At 42.3% G+C, this 27,161-nt stretch overlaps 1 protein-coding gene across 2 annotated transcripts in view; it reads left to right on the forward strand.

The window, feature by feature from the left end:
* The first annotated feature begins 3,620 nt into the window (after nucleotides 1–3,620).
* bmpr2b (bone morphogenetic protein receptor, type II b (serine/threonine kinase)) overlaps nucleotides 3,621–27,161 on the forward strand; it is a 302,395-nt gene continuing 278,854 nt past the window's right edge. For both annotated transcript variants that reach the window (XM_048533673.2, XM_059647027.1), the window contains exon 1: nucleotides 3,621–5,304. In XM_048533673.2, the coding sequence (XP_048389630.1) occupies nucleotides 5,241–5,304 (64 nt within the window). In that variant the 5' untranslated portion in view covers nucleotides 3,621–5,240. The remainder of the gene's footprint in view (nucleotides 5,305–27,161) is intronic.

Raw genomic sequence — 27,161 nt, forward strand, 5'->3', positions numbered from 1 at the left:
AGAGGTTACACTGGTGATTTACTGGTGGCAGTTAATCACCAAAATCAAAAAAAACTCATAATGGTTCAGTAATTGAAATAATATTTCAATTTAATTTTAAGAACACAGAACTGTAAAATACTGAACAGCAACAGAAAATGCTGTTCCCTATGTTTCCTGTTAAGTTCATTAGAAATGTGTGGAAGGCCAAAGGTAGGGAAGCCAGAGTTGAATTTGAATGAAGAATTTGCAATAACAAGCCACAAAGATGCAGGGAACAAACCTGTAATGTACCATGAAATGGTCCCTCATTGGTGCTTGGTTCTGCCTAATGTACATGAAACTAAACGAGGTCAGTGAAATCATTAGGAAAGCTGATGTTTCGGGTTGGGATCCTTCTTCTGAAGAAGGTTCCCAACCCGAAACATCAGCTTTCCTGCTCCTCTGATGCTGTCTGGCCTGCTGTGTTCCTCCAGCTCCACATTGTTTTATCTCTGACTCCAGCATCGGCAGTTCTCAGTGAAATCAGCATACTAGGTTGGGGAATGTATATGCAAATTGCACTCTTATTTGAAAGCAGTGTTTGGGGCCCTGGATAGCAGTGCCTATGCTTCAAGGAATTTTCTCAGAGCAAGGGAGTTGGATGTAAGGGTGCTAAGATATCACAAAGAGAAATGCTTCACAAAAATTGATGTGGTGTATATGGATTTCAGCAAGACGTTCGATAAGGTTCCCCACAGTAGGCTATTGTACAAAATGCGGAGGAATGGAATTGTGGGAGATATAGCAGTTTGGATCGGAAATTGGCTTGCTGAAAGAAGACAGAGGGAGGTAGTTGATGGGAAATGTTCATCCTGGAGACCAGTTACTAGTGGTGTACCGCAAGGGTCGGTGTTGTGTCCACTGCTGTTTGTCATTTTTATAAATGACCTGGATGAGGGCGTAGAAGGATGGGTTAGTAAATTTGCAGACAACACTAAGGTCGGTGGAGTTGTGGATAGTGACGAAGGATGCTGTAGGTTGCAGAGAGACATAGATAAGCTGCAGAGCTGGGCTGAGAGGTGGCAAATGGAGTTTAATGCAGACAAGTGTGAGGTGATGCACTTTGGTAGGAGTAACCGGAAGGCAAAGTACAGGGCTAATGGTAAGATTCTTGGTAATGTAGATGAGCAGAGAGATCTCGGTGTCCATGTACACAGATCCTTGAAAATTGCCACCCAGGTTGACAGGGCTGTTAAGAAGGATGTTGCCTGGTCTGGAGGGAAGGTCTTACAAGGAAAGGGTGAGGGACTTGAGGCTGTTTTCATTAGAGAGAAGAAGGTTGAGAGGTGACTTAATTGAAACATATAAAATAATCAGAGGGTTAGACAGGGAGAGCCTTTTTCCTAGGATGGTGACGGCGAGCATGTGGGGGCATAGCTTTAAATTGAGGGGTGAAAGATATAGGACAGATGTCAGAGGTGATTTCTTTACTCAGAGAGTAGTAAGGGAATGGAACGCTTTGCCTGCAACGGTAGTAGATTCGCCAACTTTAGGTACATTTAAGTCGTCATTGGATAAGCACGTGGATGTACATGGAGTAGTGTAGGTTAGATGGGCTTGAGATCGGTATGACAGGTCGGCACAACATCGAGGGCCGAAGGGCCTGTACTGTGCTGTAATGTTCTATGTTCTATGTAAAAGTGGACAGGAGAGGGGAAAATATGTTGGATTATATTGGAGATGGCAGAAATAAGGGTACATGATCTGGCATAGGCTGGTGGAATAGGCAATGAAAGGGACTACACATTTATGGTTTGAAATAGAAGCATATAGAATTTCCCAATTCCTTCGCCTCCACTGCATCTGCTCCCAGGCTGAGACATGCCATTCCCGTACATCTCAGATGTCCTCATTTTTAAAGGACCCCAACTTTCCCCCTTCAATGGTCGAGAACGTCCACATCCCTCAGACCCCATCCCCGCAATAACAACCAAAACAGAATCCCCCTCATCCTCACGTACCATTCCACCGACCTCCAGATCCAATGCATCATCCTCTGACACTTCTGCCACCTGCAATCTGACTCCACCACAAAAGACATTTTTCCCTCCCCACCCTTATCTGCCTTCCGGAGGGACCACTCTCTCTGTGACTCCCTTGTCCCCTCCACACTCTCCTGCAGCCCCACCACACCCGGCACTTTTCCCTGCAACCGCAGGAAGTGCTACATCTGCCCCTACACCTCCCCTCTCACCCCCAAGAAGACTTTCCACATCAAGCAGATGTTCACCTGCACATCTGCTAATGTGGTATACTGCATCTGCTGTTCCCACACTGGCCTCCTCTACATTGCAGAAACCAAGCGGAGGCTTGTGGACCACCTTGAAGAACACCTACTCTCGGTTTGCACTAACAACTGCACCTCCCTGTCGCGAACCATTTCAAATCCCCATCCCATTCCTCAGACAACATGTCCATCCTGGGCCTCCTGCAGTGTCACAATGATGCCACCCAAAGGTTGCAGGAACGGCAACTTATATTCTGCGTGGGAACCTTGCAGCCCAACGGTATCAATGTGGACTTCACAAGTTTCAAAATGTCCCCCCCACCACACCCCAAAACCAGCCCAGCTCGTCCCCGCTTCCCTACCCTGTCCGTCCTCCCACCTATCCCCTCCTCCTACCTCAAGCCCCAACCCCATCTCCTACCTACTAACCTCATCCCTTAACCTGTTTGTCCTTCCTGGACTGACCTATCTCCTCCCTAACTCCCCACCTATACTCACCTTTACTGGCTTCATTCCTCCCTCGTTGACCCATCTGTCTCCTCTCCACCTATCTTCTCCTCTTTCCATCTTCGATCCGTCTCCTCCTCTCTCCCTATTTATTTCAGAAACCCCTTCCTTTTCCCCATTTCTGAAGAAGGGTCTGGGCCTGAAACGTTAGCCTTCCTGCTCCTGTGAAGCTGCTTGGCTTGCTGTGTTCATCCAGCTCTACACCTTGTTATCTCAGATTCTCCAGCATCTGCAGTTCCTACTATATCTTGATTATGGCAAATATAGTTAGTACGGTTTTCTAGGTCAAGCTGATTTAGGAAGTAGCTGATAGGAGCATCATTGTCGTGGTTAACAAAATCCCTAAAGATAGAATTCAATGGAAAAGTTGCTTCAGGTAGGACTGTGTTGTTTTGTAAAGAATGCTGGCGTACAAATAACGGTTGGGTTATTGTTAACGAAAGAATGGACTTGTGAGAGCTAGATATGAATCTGGCTGCTTATGAGTTCCCTCTCAAACTAATATTAAATTTGACTCCTTCAGCCACCTAGGCGTAAGATCCAGGCATATTAACCCCAGACTCCTTCACCTCTCTCTCCCCGTTGACGTCACTGTTTTGAATTCCATTATTTCCATTAAGTTTGCAGTCACTGCTTATTTATCTTTGTTAGCTCAATGTTCATTTGTTCTTGGTGCCTCGGGGAGGTCTTGAGGCCTGGCTGGCACATTAAAAGCGCGGATGGAATGGGAGCTGCACTCCTCCTTTATGAGGGAAACCAGAGTTCCTAATTTGTCCCTTCCTACTTCAGACCTTTGGAAGTTAATTTGCGTTGCCCCTTTAAACGCAGAGCACTATAGAGGGAGCTGTTCGGATTCAGACACAGCCTCAGGCTTGGTGTGTGACCGTGGCGTGTCTGGCGGGCGTATCCCGTCTCTTGTGTGTATATCTGTGTCTGGTTTCGGCTGTCGTTCCCTATTCGCGACCAGCTCAGCCTCAGTGGTTCTCCACCATCTTCATTGAACAAAATACAGGCACGCAAGACACGGACATAAGAGGCCGGAGTGGAAAAGATCTCGGGAACCGACTTGGCGGGGTATAGAAAAGGAAGCGTTTTTCGGCAGTCTCCCACCGAAACCTCTTGCGGTCTTTTGGAGTTTGCACAGGGAGAAGAAAGCGAGGGGTGTGGGTGGCGGAGGGGAAGACAACTTCAATATAATCTAGCAGAAATAAAGCAAAACGGCTTAGGGGGTGGGGGTGCGTAAGGGAGATTCTTTCGGAAGTTGGCAGTGCCTCCGGCCCCCCTCATCCTGAGAGAGTGGCTGGTTTGAGTAGTCCAAACACTTGGCCCTCCACCCACAAACCAAATCCCCTCACATCGGAAGACAAGCGGGGGGGGGGGGGGGGGAGAGAGAGAGAGAGGGAAGGAAGGAAGTCATGATGACCCGCCTGAGGGGAATGAACCTTCGGTAGTGGAAATTTTAGATTTTTTTAAAAAACCACAGCCGCAGGATGAAAAAGAAATAGAGAAATAAATTGAACGGGAGCCAGGCGAAAGAGGGAAATCTAAAATCAACGCCCGACAAAACGAAGAGTTTGCGATGCAGCTCCCAAAGACGGTTTGAGAAGGAAAACACACACACACGAAATCACACGCCATCGGCCGAAAACCTGCGCTTGGAAGGAGTAAATTATTTCGAGAAGATTAAAAGTAAATTTGATCGATCTCGTTTCACTCGAGAGGGGGGAGGGAGAGATAAAAATACCCACGTACTGAAGAGGAAAAATTTCAGGCGACAAGTCTGCGAGGAAATATAGACAAAAAGAGTGAAACAATTATTCCGTCAAGAGGAGAAGAAAAATCATCGTGGTCAAGGGAAGGAGTCGTAGGGTTTTTTCGTTCCCATTACAGCAAGTGAATCCCCCAACCTTGCCCCCTCAACCAACATATGATCGAAGTTTTATCATCAACAGCGATCGAACAAGCGGGAATTTTTATATCTACGCAGATGATCCTGAACATTTTGTTCCGTGATCGCGAGGAGAACATTAGTTGAACAAAAATAGGAATATATTTCATCAATCCCACCCATCCGCGGTTCGTCTGGACGCCCGCGGCTTTTCTTTTCCGCTGGAATTTTTTTATAAAGACAAAAGAACAGCAACAGCCGAGGAATTAAAAGGAAGGAAGTAATAATTCTATTTCTGTGTGTGTCTAACCGGAGCGGGTTGAGGAGTCCAGACCGAGTAGGGCAGGAGGCGAGGAGCTGAATTTTACCGGACCATCGGGTGGTTGTGAGCGCGAGCTGGGCCAGCGGATTTTCAAATCGCGGCCTCCGCGAGGGTATGAAACCGTCGTGAGCTGTCGGCGTGGCGCGGCTGTGCTGTCACTAACAGCCGGGGCTGAACTGGGCCGAGCCGCATTCCCCCTCCTCATTGTTGTACACTGCTTCGCTTTGCCCTACAACACCCCCCAACCACCCCACCCCCGCAACTCCGGGTCGGACATGGCCGCCTCCTTATGCCTGCTGTTCGTCGGGATTCACGCCGCCTGGGTGAACGTCGTAGCCTGTAAGTGACTGGGAAGTATGTTCCCGGGAGTCGAACGCGGGCCAAAGGTGTGGTGGTGGGGAAAGGTTGGAGGAACATTTAAAGAGACTGCGCCAAGCTCGGTGTCGCTTGAATCACTGAATGTGTGGGGGTGGGGGGAGAGTGGGAGAAGTATGTGTGTGGGTGTTGGGGCCGAGGGAAGAGAGGAGAGGGGATCAAGAGGGAAGTGAGTCGAGAAGGACAGGATGAAAGGGAGGAGAGGGTAAGGGACAGAAGTGTGAAGGGGAGAGTGGACAGTAAGAGTGGAGGGGTCGTTTAAACAATGGTCTAGGATTTCTTCCTCCATAAGAGAAAATCACAGGATTTCTGAAGAACGGTCCCGACCTGCAACGTCAACTTTCCTGCTCCTCTGATGCTGCCTGGCCTATTGTGATCTTCCAGTTCTATACTGTGTAATCTATACTGCATTTTACAAGCTTTTTGCGCAGTCGTCAAGGTGTACACGAGTCTGTAAATCTCATGGTCAAGTAGATACGGTAATATAAAATCTGAAACAAAAAAAGAGATTGCTGGAAAAAGCTCAGCAGGTCTGGCAGCATCTGTATAGAAAAATCAGTTAATGATTCAGGTCCAGCGACCCTTCCAGGGGACCCCAGATATCGTAACATCTTTTGTAGCACAACAGGGTCATCTAGTGAATATGGACTGAGACAGACCCGGGGACAGCACGAGGCTGGTGGTTGGGATGGTATCTTCTCAGAGTCAGGTTGCTTGTGAATGCAGCCCAAAGTGGATGGTAAACTCCATCTAAGGCCAAACACTGGCATGAGACTGATAGTCAACAAGTATCGTAAGGAAAGTTGAAAAAAGAACTTTGAAGAATTTTACTTGTCAGGCCATGTGTGGATACTATCCATAACTTATTGCATTTGATCAGGAGTGCTTTGGTATCTGACAAGTCACGAAAATTGTGAAACCATCAAACAAACATCCCAGTTCTGACTTTATGATAGAGAGATGGTTGTTGATGAAACAGCTAAAGATATGGTGCTTAGAACAGATGCTAAGGAACATCTGCAGACATGTCCTGGAACTGAGATGACATACCTTCAGCAACCACACCATCTTCCTATGTGTCAAAGATGACTTCAACCAGGGGAAATTTTTCCCCCTGATTTCCTAATGTTCCTAGGTCTCCTTGATGCCATACTCAATTGAATGTGGCTTTGATATAAAGGGATGTTACTCTTGCCTCGTTCCTGGAATTCAGTAACCGAAGTGTAATGAGGTCAGGAGCTGAGTGTCTTTGGTAGAATCCAAACTGAGCATCTCCCAAGCAGATTATTGCTAAGCAGGTGCTGCTTGATGGTACTGTTGATGACACTCTCTGTCACTTTAACGATGATCGAAAGTAGACTAATGCGATGGTTAGATTGTGTATAGGACATACCTGGGCAATTTTTCACATGGTCAGATAGATACCAGTGTTGTAATTGTAATGGAACAGCTTGGCAAGTTCTGGTGTACAGGTCTTCAGTGCTGCTAGAGTCATAGAGACATACAGCACGTAAACACGTTCTTCAGTCCAACTTGTCCATGCCGACAAACATCCCAATCTGATCTAGTGCCACTTGCCAGGATTTGGCCCATATCCCTGTAAATCCTTCCATTTCAAATACCCTCCAGATGCTTTTCAACTGTTGTAATTATACCGGCTTTCATCATTTCATCTGGCAGCTTGTTCCACTCATTCCCCCGTCACCTTAAACCGTTACCCTCTAGTTGTGGACTCCCCCCACCGTTGGAAAAAGACTTTGGTTGCTCCTCATATCTACACCCCTTATGATTTTATAAATCTTAATAAGGTCACCCCTCAGCCTCAGATTCTCCAGAGAAAAATGCCTGAGACTATTCTGCTTCTCCCTATCAAACCCTCCAGTTCCAGCAACATATATGTAATTTTTTTCTGCACCTTCTCAAGTTTAACAACATCCTTCCTATAGCAGGGTAACCAGAATAGCTGGAATGTTGTCAGGACTTTTGCAGTATGTAGTGCCTCCATGCTAATGAGCATTCTATGGCAAATACCTTGATGTTGTTCCTTTGTCTCTGTTGCATATGTTCAAATGAGGCCAGCTTCCACAAGGGAGCCTCTGAAATGTCCATGTTCTTCCTCAATCGAGGATCCCCCAGCTCTGTTGTTGACAGGGCCCTCAATCAGGTCCGACCCATCTCCCGCACTTCTGCCCTCATCGCTTCTCTTCCCTCCCACAACAGCGATAGGGTTCCCCTTATCCTCACCTAACATCCCACTAGCGTCCACACCCAGAAAATCATCATACTTCATTTCTGCCACCTCCAGCAAGATACCACCACCAGACACATATTCCCCTCCCCTCCCTTGTCTGCCTTCCACAGGGACCATTCCCTCCAGGTCACCCTGGTCCACACTTCCTTCATCTTCAACACCTGCCAGCAGCCCTATGGCACCTTTCCGCGTAACTGGCGAAGGTGGAACACCTGCCTATTTACCTCCTCCGTCCCCAATATCCAAGGGCCCAAACATATCTTCCAGGTAAAGCACCACTTCACAGAATCAAGTCTGCTGCATTTGCTGCTCACAATGTGGTCTCCTGTACACTGGGGAAACGAAGTCTAGACTTGGCGACCGCTTCACAGAACATAGAACATAGAACATAGAACATAGAACAGTACAGCACAGAACAGGCCCTTCAGCCCACAATGTTGTGCCGACCATTGATCCTCATGGATGCACCCTCAAATTTCTGTGACCATATGCATGTCCAGCAGTCTCTTAAATGACCCCAATGACCTTGCTTCCACAACTGCTGCTGGCAACGCATTCCATGCTCTCACAACTCTCTGCGTAAAGAACCTGCCTCTGACATCCCCTCTATACTTTCCACCAACCAGCTTAAAACTATAACATCTATAACTTAAAACATCTACTTTCTGCTCGCAAAAAAGACCCTGAACTCCCTGTTGCCTGCCACTTCAGTGCACCACCCTGTTCCCTGGCCAACACCTCTGACTCCAGCTTGCTACAGTGTTCCAGTGAAGCTGAACGCAAGCTGGAGGAACAACTTCTCATTTTCCGCTTGGGGATCCTACAGCCCTCCGGACTCAATATTGAGTTCAATAATTTTAGGGCCTAAACTCTCCCAAGTCCCAACCCCCCACCACACACACCAGGCCTTATTGCCATATAGCCTGCCACTACACACCCCCTGTTGTTAGTCTCTAACTGACCCCATTAACAACTACTTGCCCTCCCAGCCTGATTGTTAGCAACACCTTTGTCTGCCCAACTGTGTTTCTCTCTCTTTGGGCTCTATCCTATCGTTTACTCCCAATCCCACCCGCCTGCCTATTTTCTGCACATAAACTGACGTTTTCCCAGCCACCATCAGTTCTGAGGAAGGGTCACCGGACCCAAATCGTTAACTGTGTTTTCTCCTTCACAGATGCTGCCAGACCTGCTGAGCTTTTGTAGCAACTTTGTTTTTGTTCCTGATTTATAGCATCCGCAGTTCTTTTAGTTTTTATCTTGATGTTGGTTCTTAATTAATGGATAGAACATAGAATAATACAGCTCAGAATAGGCCCTTTGGTGTCACCCTGTGAACTGACCTAAGGCCTTCCCCCTACACTACCCCGTCTTCATCCATATGCTTATCCAAGGACTGTTTAAATGCCCCTAATGTGGCTGAGTTAACTACATTGGCAGGCAAGGCGTTTCACGCCCTTACCACTCTCTGAGTAAAGAACCTGCCTCTAACATCTGCCTTAAATCTATCACCCCTCAATTTGTAGCTATGCGCCCTTGTACAAGCTGAAGTCATCCTCCTCGGAAAAAGACTCTCACCGTCCACCCTATCTAATCCTCTGATCATCTTGTATGTCTGTATTAAATCCCCTCAACCTCCTTCTCTCCAATGAGAACAGACCCAAGTCCCTCAGCCTTTCTTCATAGGGCCTGCGCTCCAGACCAGGCAACATCCTTGTAGATCTCCTTTGCACCTTTTCCAATGTTTCCACATCCTTCCTGTAATGGGGCGACCAGAACTGCACGCAATACTCCAAATGAGGCTGCACTAGCGGTCCAGATGCTGGATTTTCCCAGCTGTTTTATAGATAGACTGAATGAGGTAATTTTTTTACAATGAAGGAGGAGTATCTTTGTGTGCAAGCAGATTTATGAATGTCTGAGAATTCCATAAGCACGTCCTTGAACATATTCACAATTTGTACGATAATAAAATGTGAGGCTGGATGAACACAGCAGGCCAAGCAGCATCTCAGGAGCACTGTGCTCCTGAGATGCTGCTTGGCCTGCTGTGTTCATCCAGCCTCACATTTTATTATCTTGGAATCTCCAGCATCTGCAGTTCCCATTATCTCTGATACCCCTTCACAATTTGTACGTTGTGTTTCTTTATTAACAAAGAGAAATCCATTGATGACAAATCAGCTGACATAATGTGCTTTATAAATCAAGCTGGACATCTGGATTTGAAGCGTTAGCTCTGTTTCTCCCTCCATAGAAGGTGCCAGACCGGCTGAGCCTCTCCTGCATTTTCTGTTTTTACTTCAGATTTCCAGCATCAGCAGTATTTTGCTTTTATTAAAGGAGATATTGTGATGAATAGCCAAAAGCTTAGATAAAGAGATTTTGAAGAATTTTTTCTGAGTACAGAAGCGGTGATGGGTAATTTTGGAAGGAAATGCCAGAGCTTGGGACGTTGGCAGTTGAAGGCGTGGATAACAATGGTGGTATGATTTGATATTGGGAAGTTTTGGATGCTTGCATTCCAGGAGTGCAGATATATTGGTGAATTTGAGGAGGCGATTGCATGGATGGCAGTGTGAGGAACTTTAATGAGATGAGAAGTCAGTACCAATTGGTAGTGAATGAAAGGACTGAATAAAAGAATGGATGGTGTGGATAGAAAATACAAGGAAGTAGTACAGAACAATCTTAAATAAAAGGAAATTTGGATGTTCACATTTATTCAAAGTATCTTTTTTTTCTGTTGCGGGGCATGAGGCTAGACCAATATTTGTTGCCCATCCCTAATTATGCTGGAACTGAGTGGCTTTCTAGACCATTTCAGAGGTCAGCTAAGAATCAACCAATGTGTTTTGAAACCAGTTCAAAATGCAGAAGAGAAACTGCTGGAGGTCTTGGAAAAAATAAAGGTGGATAAATCTCTGGGATCTGATCAAGTGTATCCCAAGACATTTTGGGAATATAGGGAGGAAATTGCGGGGCTCCTAGCAGAAATATTTGTGTCATCTATAATCACAGGTGAGGTGTCAGAGAAATAGAGACTGGCTAATGTGTGCCTTTTATTTAAGAAAGGTTGGAAAGAGAAGCCTGGGAGTTATAGATCTGTGAGTCTGACATTTATGAGTAAGTTGTTGGAACCAATTCTGAAACATAGGGTTTACATGTATTTGGAGAGGCACGGAATGATTAGGGATAATCAGGATGGTTTTGTGTGAGGAAAATTGTGCCTCACAAACTTGATTGAGTTTTTTGAGGAGATAACCAAAAAGGTCGATGAGGGCAGAGTCATAGATGTTGTTCACTTGGACTTTAGTAAAGCCCTTGATAAGGTTCTGCATGGTAGACTAATTAGTAAAGTTAGGTTGTATGGGATTTCAGGGTGAGCTTGCCAGTTGGATACACAATTAGCTTTATGGTAGGAGACAAAGGCTCTAAACTAGGTGAAATATTTTTAAGGTGAGAGGAGAAAGAATTAAAAAGGACATGAGAAGCAACCTTTTCAAAATCCAGCGTGGAATGAACTGCCAGAGGAAATGGTGGATGCAGGTGCTGTTACAATGTTTAAAGGCATTTTTGGATATGTCAATAGGAAAGATTTGGAGGGATATAGGCCAAATGAAAGCAGGTGGGACTAGTTTAGTCAGTGTGGGATTAGTTGGACTGAAGTGTCTGTTTTCATGCTGTATGACACTGTGACTCCATGTAGTCACATGTAGGTCAGACTAGGTAAAGGCGGCACATTTCCTTCTGTAAAGGATATTAGTAAACAAAATTTGTATGTAAAATACTTGATCATCAATATATAATTGCTCTTACTGATGTGTAGTTTTATATTCCAGGTACAATTAATTGAATTTAATTTCCACCAGCTGTTGTGGAGGAATTAGAACCCGCATCCCAGAGCCTTAGCTATCAGATTACTCATCTAGTGATAATACAACAAGCCTGACATCTCCCCTAGCTTTAATTGAGATTCATTTTTCTTTTGGTTCTTTTATTGATGAAATTTCTTGATAGATGTAAGGATAAGCACACTCTATTTGCACAGCCACAAAGAGTCAGTTGGTTCACTACTTGCACTCTCACCTCCTCAGTCAGAAGGTCATGGCTACGAGCTTCATTCTGGAGCTCATGCAATAATTCAAGCTGGATCCATCAGTGAGAAAAGAGGTGCTAGCTTTGGAATGAGATGGTAAATCCTCCTTTCTGTTGATTTAAGGATCCCATTGCTAGCTTTTGATGCGTACTACTCTGTACTTTGGCTTATGGATCTCTCAACCAATCAACTAATAAATAGATTAATGCACGATTTTTTTTGGTCTTCGTTAAATGCTGCTTTTTTTTTTCCTCGATAGAATACTTCAAATCAACTAGTTGTGATACCACAGAAACTACTGGAGAAATTCAGCAGGCCTGGCAGCGTCTGTGGAGAGAGAAACTGGATTAATGTTTCCAGTCTACAGTTACTCCTCTTTAGTTCTTTTTGTAGATAAATTCTTGATTAGTAGGGGAATCAAGGGTTATGGGTAAAGGGCAGGCAAGTGAACATGAATGGAGGATCAGCCTTGACCCTATGAGTGGCAGAGCACGGTCGAAGGCCGACTCCTTTTCCTATTTCTTATGATCTTATTGGCTAAGTTTCTTCATTATATTCTGTGTTTATTTCAGATTTAGGATCATCAGTATTTTACTTTTAACTTTGAGGCTGAATGGGATGTCTTGAAAGTATTGAAGTTTGACAATGCCATGGCTTTAAAAAGTGTATTTTTTTATGAGGAAAGGTTGAGATAGAGGTGTGAGCAGTCTGTTCAAAGCCAGTAGAGCAAACAGCTTGGGTTTTTTTTAAGTTGGAACAATAGAAGCAGCCTAAAGGGTAGGGTAAAGCTCCCACAGAACCTGGATTTATAGTTTAGCATTTTGCAGTTGCTGGGGTCTTGAATGTGGATGTGGAAGTTCTTATTCTTCTCTCTGTTATAGCTAAAAACTGGGGATCTCTTGCTGCTAGAGTTGCATACAAGACAATCTGTTTTACTGAATTTACCCTTGTTAAGGCTGTGTTTTTGGGATGTACCTATATTGGAACAGTTAATTAACTGTAGTTAATACATTTATTATTCTGTCAAGCGTTTCGATAGAGTTATAGTTAAGTCAATTATTTTCTTTTTATTTTTGTCTGTATTTTAATACTACGGTTAAGTGTGTTTTACTTAATGTTGAGTAGTTTGATCAATTGAATTGCATCTGGAACGTACTGCCATACACTTACCTTTAAAATAAGGTGAAGTTAGGGTCTAGACAATCTTCTTAATGTATTTTGAGGGGAGTCTTGTCTGGCCCATAACAAATTGGGGCTTTGCTGGATCAAAATCTTTAATCCTAGGTTGGGTTTAAAATTATTGGACTCGAAGGCAGTGAGTAGTGAGTGTTGGTGTTTTTCATTTCGAGTGTTGCATTCGGTTTGTTTAAACAGGGAGTTTGCACATTCTCCCAGTGTCTGTGTGGGTTTCCTTCAGGTGCTCTGACAGTCCAAAGATGTGCAGGCTATGTGGATTGGCCATGCTAAATTGCCAGTAGTGTTCAGAGACGTATAGATTAGGGGATGGGTCTGAGTGGGATGCTCTGTAGGTCGGTGTGGACTTGTTGGGCTGAAGGGCCTGTTCCCACACTGTAGGGATTCTCTGAAAGCTTGAATTAATGGCAATGGCAAATGAAAAAGAAAGTGGAAAAGAAATGAAACAGTTTGAATTATGATTGAAAACAAAATGTGCCCTAGAAGGAGAGAGAATTTTTGAACTTGAGGTTGGAACTGAAAACTCAAGCTTGACTTAAAATGGCGGAAGTAGAGGTGAAAGTTAGGAGTGGTAATGAGGACAGTGATGGAGAGCGATCCTGTTGTAGCCAAAAGCCTGGTGGGAATCTTTTAAATATGCTGAAGCATTGCACAAGTTTGAGAAGGATGTAGAAGCCTTTTTCATTTCATTTGAAACAGTGGCTAAACAAATGAAATGGTCATTGACCATGTGGGTATTGTTGATCCAAACAAAGTTGGCCGGTAAAGCTAGTGAGGTATTTTAATCACAGTCGGCGGAGGTATCTGGAAAGTATGATGAGGTGAAAAAAGCCATTTTAAGTGCATGTGACCTAGTACTGGAAGCCTACAGACAATGTTTTAGGAATTTAAGGAGGGAACCTGGTCAAATGTAGATAGAGTTTGAAAGGATCAAAGTAATTTTGATAGGTGGATAAGTGCAATGAAAATAGTTCAAACATATAGCCTCCTTAGACTATTATTTTGGAGGAATTCAGAAATTCACTTTCCGAAGTAGTGAGAATTCATGTGGGAGAGCAGAGAGTTAAGACTACATGATTAATAACAGAAATGGCAGATGATTGAGTTGGTTCATAAATCAATGTTTGGCTTCTGATACCATTCTCAACCTGTGAGGGGTAGAAATTGGGGAAAAGAGAAGTCCTCAAGCAGTAAGGGGAAAGGAGATCTCATTGAAGATAGTTCACCACAGGGTAGAAAGGAAACCTGTGAGGGGGAAAAGAGAAGTTAAAAAAGCTGAGATGTTCCCACTGTGATAAAGTAGGCCACGTGAAATTATAGTGGGTGGTTTAAAAGATGCATTGGGAAGAATCTTTGGAATTCAAAGCCGCAGAAGGCTCTGGAGGCCAGGTCATTTTGTACATTTAAGACTGCGATTGATTGGTTCTTGATTATCAAGAGGATCAAGGGTTACGGAGAGAAAGCAGGAGAATGGGGTTGAGGAACTTATCAGCCAAGGTACAATACATAATATTGAACCATGTCAAGTAGCTTGGAATTGAACTCCTAGCCCGTGAAATTCATGCATGACGAAATAAGCATAATCAAAAATTGAGTTCCAACTTCCTGTGTTAAATATTGGGAAAACTGAAGCTGTTGTTTTGATCCCCACTCCAAACCCTCTTCTATGATTATTCCCTCCATGTTTGGTAGCAGTGTGAAATTAAGTCAGTCTGTTCACAAATTTGGTGTCACATTTGAATCTGAAGTTACAATTTATGGCATCTCTTCAACCTTCCATTCCATGCTCTGCTTGCTGAATCCTTGTTCATGCCTTCATTACCTCTAAAATTGGTATTCTAGCACACTTGGTGGTCTTCCAAAATCTACTCCCTCTCTGTAAACCTGAGGTCATCAAAATCTTTGCCACCAATGCCTTAATTGCAAGAAAACACATTCCCTTATCACGTCATATACTTGGTACTCTTCATTGGCACCCAGATAAGCAACTATTGATTTTAAAATTTTTCTCAAATCCTTCTGAGGTTTTTTGACTCCTTATCCTATAATCTCTTCTCTTCTAAATCCACAACTCTCTTTGATATCTGTGCTCCTCTAATTCTCACTCCTGTGTATTCCCAATTTCACTTGCTACACCACTAGAGGCTTTGACTGCAGTTGCCTTGGCTTCAAGCTCTGGAATTTCTTCCTTGCACTTCCCTGCCCCCCTCCTTTAAGGCACTTGTCAACACATATACCATTCTTTTGATCATTGGACTTAAACAAACCACACAAGGAGATATTATTAGTGCTACTGGGAAGTACCTTTAGATGTTTCATTATGTTAAAGGTGCCAGCTATATTAGCGATTGCCATTGAATTATGGGGATGGATTGCTGGAACATCCCAGCTTACATTCCAAGTTTGAACTGAGTTGTCTGATTTCATCTGAGACAGTAAATAGAGCCACTTTTGGATCAGGAGTAGAAAGTTTGTCAAGGGTTTTCCCCCCTTATTCTGCTGAGAAATGATTGTTCAGATGTTGGGTGATTAGCTTAGATAGGATCAGGTTTTCCATTGATGTCTCTGAGGACAAGTGACCCCAGTTATTGCTGCTTTTTTGTGTCGCTCCCTCCAAATTTTTCTCATTCCCATTTGAAATTCCTGGCTTAGCATGCTGCACCAATCAAGTGAGGAAAAACTTGCATTTTGTACTTTTCCTTTCAGCTTGCTCAGCAATGTTATTGCAGGGAGTTCTGCTATAATGCAATCGTTGCATTCCAGTGCAGCATTGCATTATTAAAAATAGCACTATATAAATAAGGGGCTTATGCAAAAAACGGGTTTAGGGGCTCAAGGGACACATTACAGTTATATTTTCCAAAATTCTTCCTCTGTACCTGTGTAGCTTCATTTTTCTTGCTGCACTTATACTGACAGTTTATCGGACAGGTGATGCTGCAAAGAGGCAATACATTTAGAAATCTGACCTTGGATTTGCAATGAAGTGACAACTGGGCTTTAAATAGAGTTCTGCCACTGGAAATCCCAGTAATAGTTGGTCCTCCATGATTGTGCAAGCATGATCCCAAAGAAGTGAGCAGTGCACAATTGTGTCAGATCGAGCTCACAGCCAGCAATTCTCCATGAAACTCCCCTGAAATTGACACATCAGCAATTTTTAGTACAATTCTCTCCTCTATTTAAATGCTGAAATGACCTGACATTCCCATCGGCATAGACTTCTGGATAGATTTTCAGATAAGTGAAGCAAAGGAATCTGACCTTTCTTTCCTATGTAGCCCTTTGGCATTGAAGTTAATTGTAGGATTAAAATGCTTTGTAAACCTGAGTAACATTTGTTTTCAAAATGGTGCTGGAAAAGAGTGGATTGTAATGCAGACATCTTTTGGTATAAGTGATTAACATGAACAAGTTCAAAAATTCTTACATATTAGATTTGTAACAAAATTTAGGCAAACGGTACATTGATGTCTCTGAGGACAAGTGGCCCCAGTTAGCCCTGTCTTCTTGTGTCGCTCCCTCCAAATTTTCCCTCATCCCCAGTTTAAAAGTACCTTTGCCTCACCTAGAACTGTCAGTACATAAATAATTAGATTAGATAAAATAATCATAGTATTTTAAACTATACTTCATTTTTTACTTATACCATCAATTTAGCATTGGAATTCATTCTTTTGTATAAATGAGCTGCATTTCTAAATAATGTTGATGCAGTCAACGTGTTCAGCATAAACTCTTCGAATTAAGACTAAAATGGTTGTTCTGTGTGTTATTGTATTTGAGGTTTATGACATACAGTCTGTACTTGATGGACATCTTCAGTCCGCCTCCCCCTCTCTCCCTATTTATTCTGGTTCCCTCTCCCCATCCCCCTCTCTGATGAAGGGTCGAGGCCTGAAATGTCAGCTTTTGTGCTCCTGAGATGCTGCTTGGCCTGCTGTGTTCATCCAGCTCCACACTTTGTACTTGATGGAATTGTATTATAGCCAACACATGGTCACGTTTTACAAATGGCATTCCCCTATTTGTCAATCGCATTATAGCCAATTCAAATTGCCGGAACACAGGTTAGAAGAGAACCCACAGGAACAGGTGGGACTTGATCCCAGGCCTCCGGGCTCAGAGGTAGCCATAATCACTGCCGCAATATGCCATCTTTTACATTTTTGTGACATGGAAAACTCGGTGATATAGCCAATATCTGTGTGTATACAACAAGAGAGAGGTGGTAAAAAAGAGAGAATGGAATGGATGGGTTTGTGTCTGGAATCAAAATGTGCATTGAATGAATGTGGCAAGTTTAAATTCTGTCGACCTAGTTACATAAAAATTAGAATGAACACCTCATGGTAAACTGGAGATAGGAAATGTACAAGAGGTAATTGGAAGGAGTACAGATTTCAAATCAGAGGCCCTGTGCTGGGATAATGATAACATGTAAGCAAACAATTCAGCTGATTGGTGCATGTGAAGTTCCACAAATTGGAAATTAAAGTGATCAGTTTTTGTTAGCGCTAGTTGAGAGTAGATTGTTGGCTTGGCCACAATTAAATAATGTGCATTTAACACCCGCTAAGATAGCATTTTCATTATATATTCATGGGATGTGGCATCACTGTCCATCCTTAGTTGACTTTGAGAAGATGGTGGTGAGTTGCCTCCTTGGCTGCAGTTCATTTAGCTGTAGGTAGGACCCACAATACAGTAGTGCGGAGATTTCCAGGATTTTGACTCATCACATGATCAATCTTGGTCATTGATTTTACTTGCCTTTGGAAATCTATAAATGCAATGTTGTTTTATGATCTTGACATCCCATTTCTTTATAATTGAGGAATGCAAAATTAACTGATATTGGCTGGGGTGGCAATGTGTGTATTATAATTTCTTGTATGGGGAAGGAAATAAATTAGCCATTTTTATTAACTCATTTAACACCTGATGAAAATATGACATTTGACTCAGCTGCAAATTCCTTGTTCCTATCCTGCTTTTCTTTCTCTTCCTGCCTGATCAGGATATTCCTCTGTAGATGTCACTCTGCAAGTCATGGCCTGTGTCTCTGTTCCCTGAAAACTGAACTCCTCTTGAGCAATCGTTAATGGTATGAGACTAATGACACAGTGTTGAGAATTATTGGACATCTTGTTGAGTCACATGCTTTCCCAACATTTTACTTTTGGTTACGACAGTTCCACAAAAAGAGAAAATCAATCATAATTCAACTTGTCACACGTTACAAACTAATTTTATAGAAACAGTATTGAAATGGCATTAAATGCAAGTATATTGAACTAAACTGGTGTCAGTTTTAGAAAAAGCTTCTTAAATGTAAGAGTAGAATTTAAAAAGTTCTTCAACAATACAGACATGGAGCAAGATTAAGCCATTTGGACTCTGGAGACTGCTGTGCCATTTAATAAGATCATGGCTGAACAGTAAGTAGTATGAAGTCCTCTAAATGCTGATTGTGTACCGTTACGCAATAAGCTGTAGTGTACCTCAATGCACCTGATAACAGTCACAGGGACAGGATGAAGAATAGACGCTATATCTCTGTGTATAATAAAATGTAAAAAGTTATATTATGTTTTGAATCCTAAAAATGCTGCTTGCTGTATTGATGCTTTTGCTGTATTTTACTCCCCTAATAATGCTGTCCAGTAACAGCCCATGCAGAGCTCCATTACAACAAAACAAACTTATTTGCCTAAATTCACTTGGAAACTTTCCAATCCAAGCTACAGAAGCCAACAGTAATAAAATTGTCTCTCTGTTGAAGTTGGACTACCCTTTTGAAAGTTACTGGTTGAAGGGTGCAGGCTTCAGACAAGAGTTGTGATGGTGGAATGCCAAACACTGACATTCTGATAAATGCCAATTCACAAGATTCACTCATTTGTTTAATCATCTAGGAAAATCAGCTCAAATGGTTATCGTCAGTTTTGTTGGCGTTCATGTTTTAAAGTTTTCAAAAAGATTTGTAGCTCGGGTTGTGGATGAAGTTGTAGATAAGCTTGCCGAGCCGGTGGGTTTGGTTGCAAATGTTTCATCACCCTGCTAGGTAACATCACCAGTGCGCCTCCGGCGAAGCGTTGGTGTTCTGTCCCTTGTTATTTATGTACCTCGGTTTGCTGGGGTGATTGGTATTGTTTCTGGTTTTGTTTCTCAGGGGTTTGTACGCAGGTCTAATTCAATGTGTTTGTTGTTGGAGTTCTGGTTGGAATACCAGACCTTCAGGAATTCCCTGGCGTGTCTCTGTTTGGCGTGTGCAATTATTGATGTGTTGTCCCAGTTGAATTTGTGTCCCTCATTGTCCACATGTAGTGAGACAAGTGAGAATAGGTTGTATCTTTTGGTGGCTACTTGGTGTTCGTGTATCTATATAGTCAGTTTTCCTCCGGTTTGACCTATGTAGTGTTTCTCACAGTCTTTGCATGTTATTTTGTACATTACCGCAGTTTTGGATGTGGGATCCTTTACATTCATCAGTAGCTGACACAGGGTGGCTGTTGGTCCGTGGGCTACTCTGATACCCAGAGGTCTGAATGGTCTTGCCGTCATCACTGAAATGTCCTCAATGTATGGTAGGGTGATAAGTCATGTTGTGTCTTCCTGTTGTGGTCTGTCTTGGAGGTAACAGTGGATTGTGCTTTTCGGGTATCCATTTCTTTTGAAGACTCCGTGTAAGGGCTCCTGTTCTGCAATGAGTTGTGGCTTGTTTAAATAGTGTCCCGATGCAGCTCTGTTTGTGGGTGTTGAGGTGGTAGCTAGTGTAATTGAGTATTTGGTCCGTATGTGCGGTCTTTCTATATACTGTACATAAAACCCACAAATGGAGCTGCATCAGGACACTATATTTAGAGAAAAAGACTGTGACAGTTCATCACAGTCAGCTCCCCCAGTGATTCAGCTGATGCAGACGTGAAGTATTTCAGTAAAAAAGACCATGTGGTTCCATATTAGAATTCCAGTCAATATCTGATGTCACACGTTCACTGGGACCATATTTAGGCATTGATTTCCCCTCTAGCTCAGAAACATCAGTCAGGGTTTCCATTGCAGCAACCTGGAATTACGCAAAGCAGAACAGGAACATTTATATGGAGCCTTCTAAAGAAATGGATACCCGAAAAGCACAGACCACAACAGGAAGACGCAACGTGACCAGAATCACTTACTGTGAGTGTGTGACTCTTGGCTGTTTACCTATGGTGGTTGTCAAAGCTGAGCAGGATACTATCCTTTCTTGACACCCATTTCCCAGCAGGAGTAACTGACATTAATAGGAATGGAAACCCTGACCACCCACGCTCCCATCCCCCCAGCCCTGAAGTTTATTCTGTCTATCTGTTTACTTTCGTCTCAGCTGAGAGCATCTGTTTTCACCCCTCTTAAAAGTAATTTATTTATGTCTGTTTTGCATCTGTATTTCTTTTTCACCCCAACTAGCGACCCTTTTGACTTTTATACTGGGTCTCTGTGCCAAATAGTCCCCCGGCTCCTCCTCCATCTCTGTCAAAAGTATAAAATCACCATTTTTTCAGCTCTTTCCGTTCTGAGGAAGAGTTGTATCAGACTTGAAACATTAACTCTCTTTCTCTCTCCATTGCTGAGTTTATCCAGCTCTTTTAATGTTTTTTCAGGTTTCCAGCATCTGCAGTATTTTGATTTTAGTTGGTAATCAGCAGGAAGAAACTTTGCCCATATTTGCCTTGATACCATGAGATTTTGTGTAGTACTCAGTCAATGTTGACTCTTAAAGCAACTCCCACCTGACTGTGCCACTTTGCTGTCACCTCTGGTCATTCTGTCCAGGTGGGGACATCAGACATACTTGGGTGTGTGTGAGACAGCCACATTCGTGAATCATTGTCTGGAAACCATGTCAGACCGTTGGCTGACTATTCATGGGATAGCTTTCCCAATTTTGATGCAAGCCACCAGTTGTTTTGCAAGGATGACTGTATAGGGATTGTAGGACTGGGCATGTCGTTGCAATGTCTTTGTGGCGTTTTTGGGCAATGCCACCTGTTACGTGGAGCGTTGCAGTGCGATATTGTGTGATTAATAGATATTTCTTTCAGTTGAAATTGGGGAGTCTCCTTCCAGAATTGAGATTTCACTTGACATTTCAACAAATGTATGCTATACTTGAAAAATACACTGGATGTGTGACTATAGCCTTCTCTCATCTACCTCCTGATAATGGTCAGTTTAGGAATTTGCATTTGCAGAGATACAGAAAAATCAAAATGTGCCACAAAAGCTTTTGCTTCTGAACAATGTGAGCTGAAAATATCTCAGTCCAGTAAAGTAAATTATAACAATGCTACTCGCTTTACTCTATTTGTCTTAATATGTCATGGTGGTCAAATTAGCGTTGGCAGCATATTCTGTTTCCATTATCAATGTTGATGCCGTGTCCTCTGACTTGTTTAACTTAGTTGATTTTTAATTTCTTTCCGCAGTGTTTTTTGATGAAGCTAATTTACTTACTAGGCTATTTAGAGGTGATTTAAGAATTGGATCTGGAATTGCATGTAAGCAAAACCAGATGTGCGTAGCAGATTTCCTTTGCTGAAAGAAGATATTTCATGGTGGTTATTTCATGATCAATATACAAGAATTTAACACCAGTTACCATGGTTAGATTTGAACCCATGTGCCCAGAGCATTAGCCAGTGATTCTTGATTGCTGGTCCTGCTATATTAACACTTTGCCACCACATCCCCCTAAGATGCATGAGGCCTTCCTTGGCTAGAGGTACCAGTGGGAGTTAGATAGAACATAGAACAATACAGTGCAGAACAGGCCCTTCAGCCCTCAATGTTGTGCTGACCTGTGAACTAATCTAAGCCCATCCCCTACACTATCTCATCGTCATCCATGTGCTTATCCAAGGACTGTTTAAATGCCCCTAATGTGGCTGAGTTAACTATATTGGCAGGCAGGGCATTCCACACCCTTACCACTCTCTGAGTAAAGAACCTGCCTCTGACATCTGTCTTAAATCTGTCACCCCTCAAATTGCAGCTATGTCCCCTCATACGAGCTGACGTCATCAGCCTAGGAAAAAGACTCTCACTGTCCACCCTATCTAACCCTCTGAGTTTGTGTGTATCCCTATTGGGATGTTAACCCATGAGATGTTAATGGGTTAACATCCCACTATCCTTTATCATGTCCTATTAATTTTGAGAAGGTTCCTATTAAACATGTTGCAATATTGTCAAAGAAGCCCCTTTTTAAAAGGATTGGATCATTGGTTGATTTGATTTGCTTTGTTAGTGTATTGAAAGAGTATGAAGAAAGACTTCTGGAATAGTGAGTGTTGGTTAGGGCGGAGGAAAGATATGGAATGCATTTTGGTGATAAACCTGGTATTATGTTAAAAAGATTGGTTTCCTACTTTGCTAATTGGTTTCAAACTAAACTTATTTTAAAGGCCTCCCATTGTATTGCTGTACATCTCCTTTCATTTTGACCAGCTAAAAAGTTTAAAAAAATTTAAGCCCCCATAGGTTGGACTCATCCATTTGAATCAAGATGATCCCTGGCATGATGTTAGTCTGTGCTGAATTAGCTGATTTCAATCCTGGCTTCAGTGGGGTATTTAAATGAGTCAGCATTCCTGCTTCGATCTCCTCATGTATCCTGTTGGAAAATGTCAGGTTTAAGCGTGTTTTAACTTGACTGTGTGTGCACTGCATAAGTGGCATGGTGGAGGAAGAATGTCACTTGTGAAATTGTCCCATTACATGAGTCACATACCTCAAAAAGGGGAGAGAATGCAAGATTGTTGAGTTGTGAAGAAATTGCCTATGGTTCCATCCTGTCCTGGTGTTTTACTGCTTGTCTAGTATTTTACCCGGAAAACCATCGCAAAGGAAAATATAGAAATGCCCTATCAACCATGGAATCTTTTTTGTTCATTCATGAGATATGGCCTTTGTTGGCTGGGTCAGCAATTACTGTCATTGCTACTTGCCATGAGAATGTGGCGCGTTGTTTTCTCAAATCAATAAAATCTATTTGTGTTGGTTCACTGACGATATTGTTAGAGTGGGAGTTTTAGAATTTTGACCAAGTGAAATTACAGCAATATATTTCCAAGTCAGCTGGGATGGGAACTTGAAAGTGGTGGTGTCCTCATGTGTGCTGCCCTTGTCCTTCTAAGTGGTAGTGGTCATGGGTTTGGAAGGTGCTTTCAAAGAAGCTTTGGTAGATTTCTACAGTGCACCCTATAGAAAAGCCTTCTTAATACATTGCTTCTGGCTCATCAAGGAGATCTCCACAGGCTCCTCCTTAGTGGCATAATGGGTAAAACATCAAACCTTAATGTTCCTTACTCTTGGTGTAAATGTAAAATAATATATGTCTCTGAGTTTTAAAATACAAAGCTCTCAATTATGAATAGGTCTAGATATTATAGTTTAACATATATTGGATTTTAGGTAAATGTTTGACATTAGTCAAAGTATTTAAGTTCTCTTAGTTCTTCAGTTCAAATTCTGTCGTGAAAACATCAGTACTGTATCCAAGTATATTATGTTTATAGGTAGACATTCACTATTGTTATTGCGGCAATCTTGTGCCCATGAATGCTATACCCTAGTGTATCACAGACCCCCATGCGTGAATGCTGCTCTCCAGTGCTGCACAATAATGCAACTATACCAATCGGTGCTGTACCACAATTACAAACCTGCATTCACTAGTACAGTATCCTGTTGCTGTTTTAACACCCCCAGAGCTTGATGAGCCTTTTCCAAGCACCTTTTGCATTTTCTTTATTATTTCTATGCTACATCTTTAATATGAACGTCCATGGAAGTAGAAACATGGGACATTGGGATAGGGAATGAAGCCAGTTGTGTGATGTATGTCTGGAAGAACATTTCCTGTGAGTGCCTGTGGTCTTGTGTATTTCCATTCAAGTGTGTGCTGACTTTTGAGTTGGTTTTACAACCAAGGGGTAGGTCTGCTTGGGTTGAGTAGAGCAGATTGAAGCTTGAAATGCATGCAAGGTCATTGTCAATATATAAACAGACACCAGCAGTGAACTAAGAGCACTGTCAGATATAAAAAAATTCTCAGGTGATCCTGGGCACTTATGGACAAACCACAGAAAGCAGGTAGTCAAAAGAATAATAGAATGTTGTCCCTTATTTCAAGAGGGTTCGACCAGAAGAGTAGGGAAGTCTTGCTGCAACTGTGCAAGGCGCTACTGAGACCACACCTGGAATGCTGTGAGCAGTTTTTGTCCCCTTCCTTAAAGAAAGACATTGTTTCATTAGAGGCAGTTCAGAGAATGTTCACTAGGAAGATCCCTGGTATGGCAAGCAAAGACTAAACATGTTGGGACTCTATTCACTGGAGATTAGAAGAATGAGCAGTGATCTCATTGAAACGTATAGAATTCTTAAGGGACTTGACAGGGTAAATGCTGAGAGGATGTTTGCCACGTGGGAGCGTCTATGACAGAGGGCATAGTTTCAAAATAAAGATGATGAAAACTTTTTCTCATAGAGAGTTGAGAGTCTTGGTGAAACTCCTTGCTACAGGAAAGCTGTGGAGGTGGGTTCGTCATTTACATTTAAGGCTGAGGTATATTTTTCATCAGTAGGGGAATCAAGGAAAAGGCAGGAAAGTGAACATCAGGAATGTCAGACCAGTCATGATTGAATTGTGGAGCAGACTTGAGGGGCCAAACATTCACATCCTGTTAGTATTTCTTCTGATCGTATCCATCATTGAACTTCAAGGAGAATATATTTGCACTTTTTAAAAACTGTTTACCATCTCAGGATATCTGAAAGCCTGTTGTTTGAGGGTCAGTGGTGGTATTATATCTGTGTAAGTTATTTGTGGAAGCTTCTCAGTAATAACCAGCACCCTGTGATTCCAGCACTGATTTATAGTTCCACAAGTTGATCATAATTTCTTTGTGAAAGGAATTGACTTGAAGCACTAAATTGAAATATACAGACACTAATAGAATTCTTGAAGCAGTAGAAAATATTGGAAACTTTTCTCAAAATGTCTGACTGCTGCATGTATAGATCAAGCTTTCTCCTTTCATTGGTTACAGCTTAAAATAATTTACTTAAGTTGCTGACCACTGGTGGGATTCCCATTGACCCAGTAGGACCAGTGCCTTTGGATTTCATAGACTATTTTTTCAGTGAGAAACGAGGATCGAAACAAAAAACAGAAAGGTAAGAAGCAAAAGTGACAAGCTGACTATAAAAAAGGGTAAGAAACAAAGGGCCATTGTACAAAATAAAGCCAAGATGATGAATGGGATTAAATAGACAAGTCTAATAGCCCAAATTTTGGTGTGTGGCGCATTCACACTATATGTAGTACTTTATAGACAGACTGTTATATATTAGCATCTATGGCGACATGGCTACGGGGTTACTGAGGATGGGAACTGAACATATAGAGGTATTAATTATTTAGAAAGGACAGAGAAAAAGGGAAAACAGCTGGAGTAGCATCATTAGTAAAGAAGTAAAATCAGTGCAATGGTGAGGAATGATATGAGCTCAGAAAATAATCGTGTGGAATCTGTATCAGTGGAGGTAAGAAACACCATGGTGCGAAAAAATATTCTTGTCCTTAATTGTCCAGAACATAGTTAAGAGTCAACCACGTTGCTATGGTTCTGGAGTCACATGTTTGCCAGACCAGCTAAGGATGACAACTTTCTTCCCTAAAGGACATTAGTGAACCAGATAGGTTTTTCCTGGCCATCAACAATGGATTCTTAATTCCAGATACCTGTTGAATTCAAATTCCACCATCTGCTGTGGTGGGTTTCGAACCCGGGCCCCAAAGTGTTACCTGGGTCTCTGGATTAACAGTCCAGCGATAATACCACTATGCCAACGCCATCCCAATAACCATTACTCATAACCAATGCGTACTAATGAATGGATGTCAAAGGCTTGCATTTTCAAAGGTTTAAACAGAGGGCAGGATGGATTTCTCTATCCCTTTGCTATCAGCGCATATTTTGTGACATCTGAGAGTCCCATCATAAGCAAAACAGTTGGCGGTGCGTGAGAAATTATGGAACAAACAAGTGATTCATTTTTACTTGAAAATTGTGATCTTGACTATTACTTATTAGATGAAAACTAGTTAGGGGAAATAGTTGTTTGTTTATCACTTAGCTAATAACTCTATTTTCTCTCAGTTAGGAAATGATGTGTGTTGGAATTTTTGTGTAATGCCACAAAAGGCGATAGTGATATGAAACTCATCTGCACTCAGTTTTATATAGTGCTGCTCAGGGGATTTATTGGTCTTGGAGGGATTGCAATGCACTTCAGTCAATAAGAACCCTGGTTGAAAAAGGTTAAATTTAAAAGTTTGTGTAAACAAGGTTTGTGGAAATGATTTTTTTTCTCATGAGGAAAGAAGAAAGAAAATTGGATTATTTTCTGAAAAAGAATGGAGGGAAGGTAGGAAAATCTCAATGTGCACTGTTCACACAAAGAACTGCACAGTCATGGTTGGCCAAGTGGCCTCCTCTTGTGCTGTGATAATTCTAGATTCAGGATTTTTAGTGTTCATCAGTTAAAGTTAAGATGCACATCAGCCTTGGCTTGATGATCTCTTCCTGATCTTGGGTTGTTCCTTAGATTCCTAGAATGAGCCAGTTATTGGAGTAAGGGATCTAAAAAGCAGAGGAGAATGGAATTGTGACTCTTAGAAAACACAGTGGAAAGGGTGTTGAAGAAGTATAAATTAGTTTGTTGCAATGAGTATTAAAATCTATACAGAATATAGGCAACAACGGGTTGCATGTTCAGGTTATGTTGGCGTTTTTCTGAAGAGTATTTAGAATTATAGCATTGCTCCTCTGATGACCTGGTGCAGTGCACCAAACACGAAAAAAGACAATCCTGTATGAGTTTTGTCACAGCTGAGACTGTGTGACATCCTTGCACATTCATCTTGCAAATCATTGAATTGATTTTCCTTATCTTCCAAAGCTCTGAAACTGAGACCAGTTGGTCAAGAGATTTATAATTGCAACACCTCTCACCACCACCTTCTCCCCCCAGCTGCTTGAAATTTATTTGAGGAGATCACTCAGTAGAAACATACATATTTCACAGTTGCAAAAATTGATTTTTAGTATCTATGTGTGGTTTAGTGTTATCACAGGTAGCAACATTACCACACCAGCAGTGGTGAACGGGAAGACCAATCAGTGGAAACTAAGCCATAAAGACTGTTGTTGTTACATTTGCTCC

This window comes from Stegostoma tigrinum, chromosome 7 (genome assembly GCF_030684315.1).
Source record: "Stegostoma tigrinum isolate sSteTig4 chromosome 7, sSteTig4.hap1, whole genome shotgun sequence".
Taxonomy (NCBI): domain Eukaryota; kingdom Metazoa; phylum Chordata; class Chondrichthyes; order Orectolobiformes; family Stegostomatidae; genus Stegostoma; species Stegostoma tigrinum.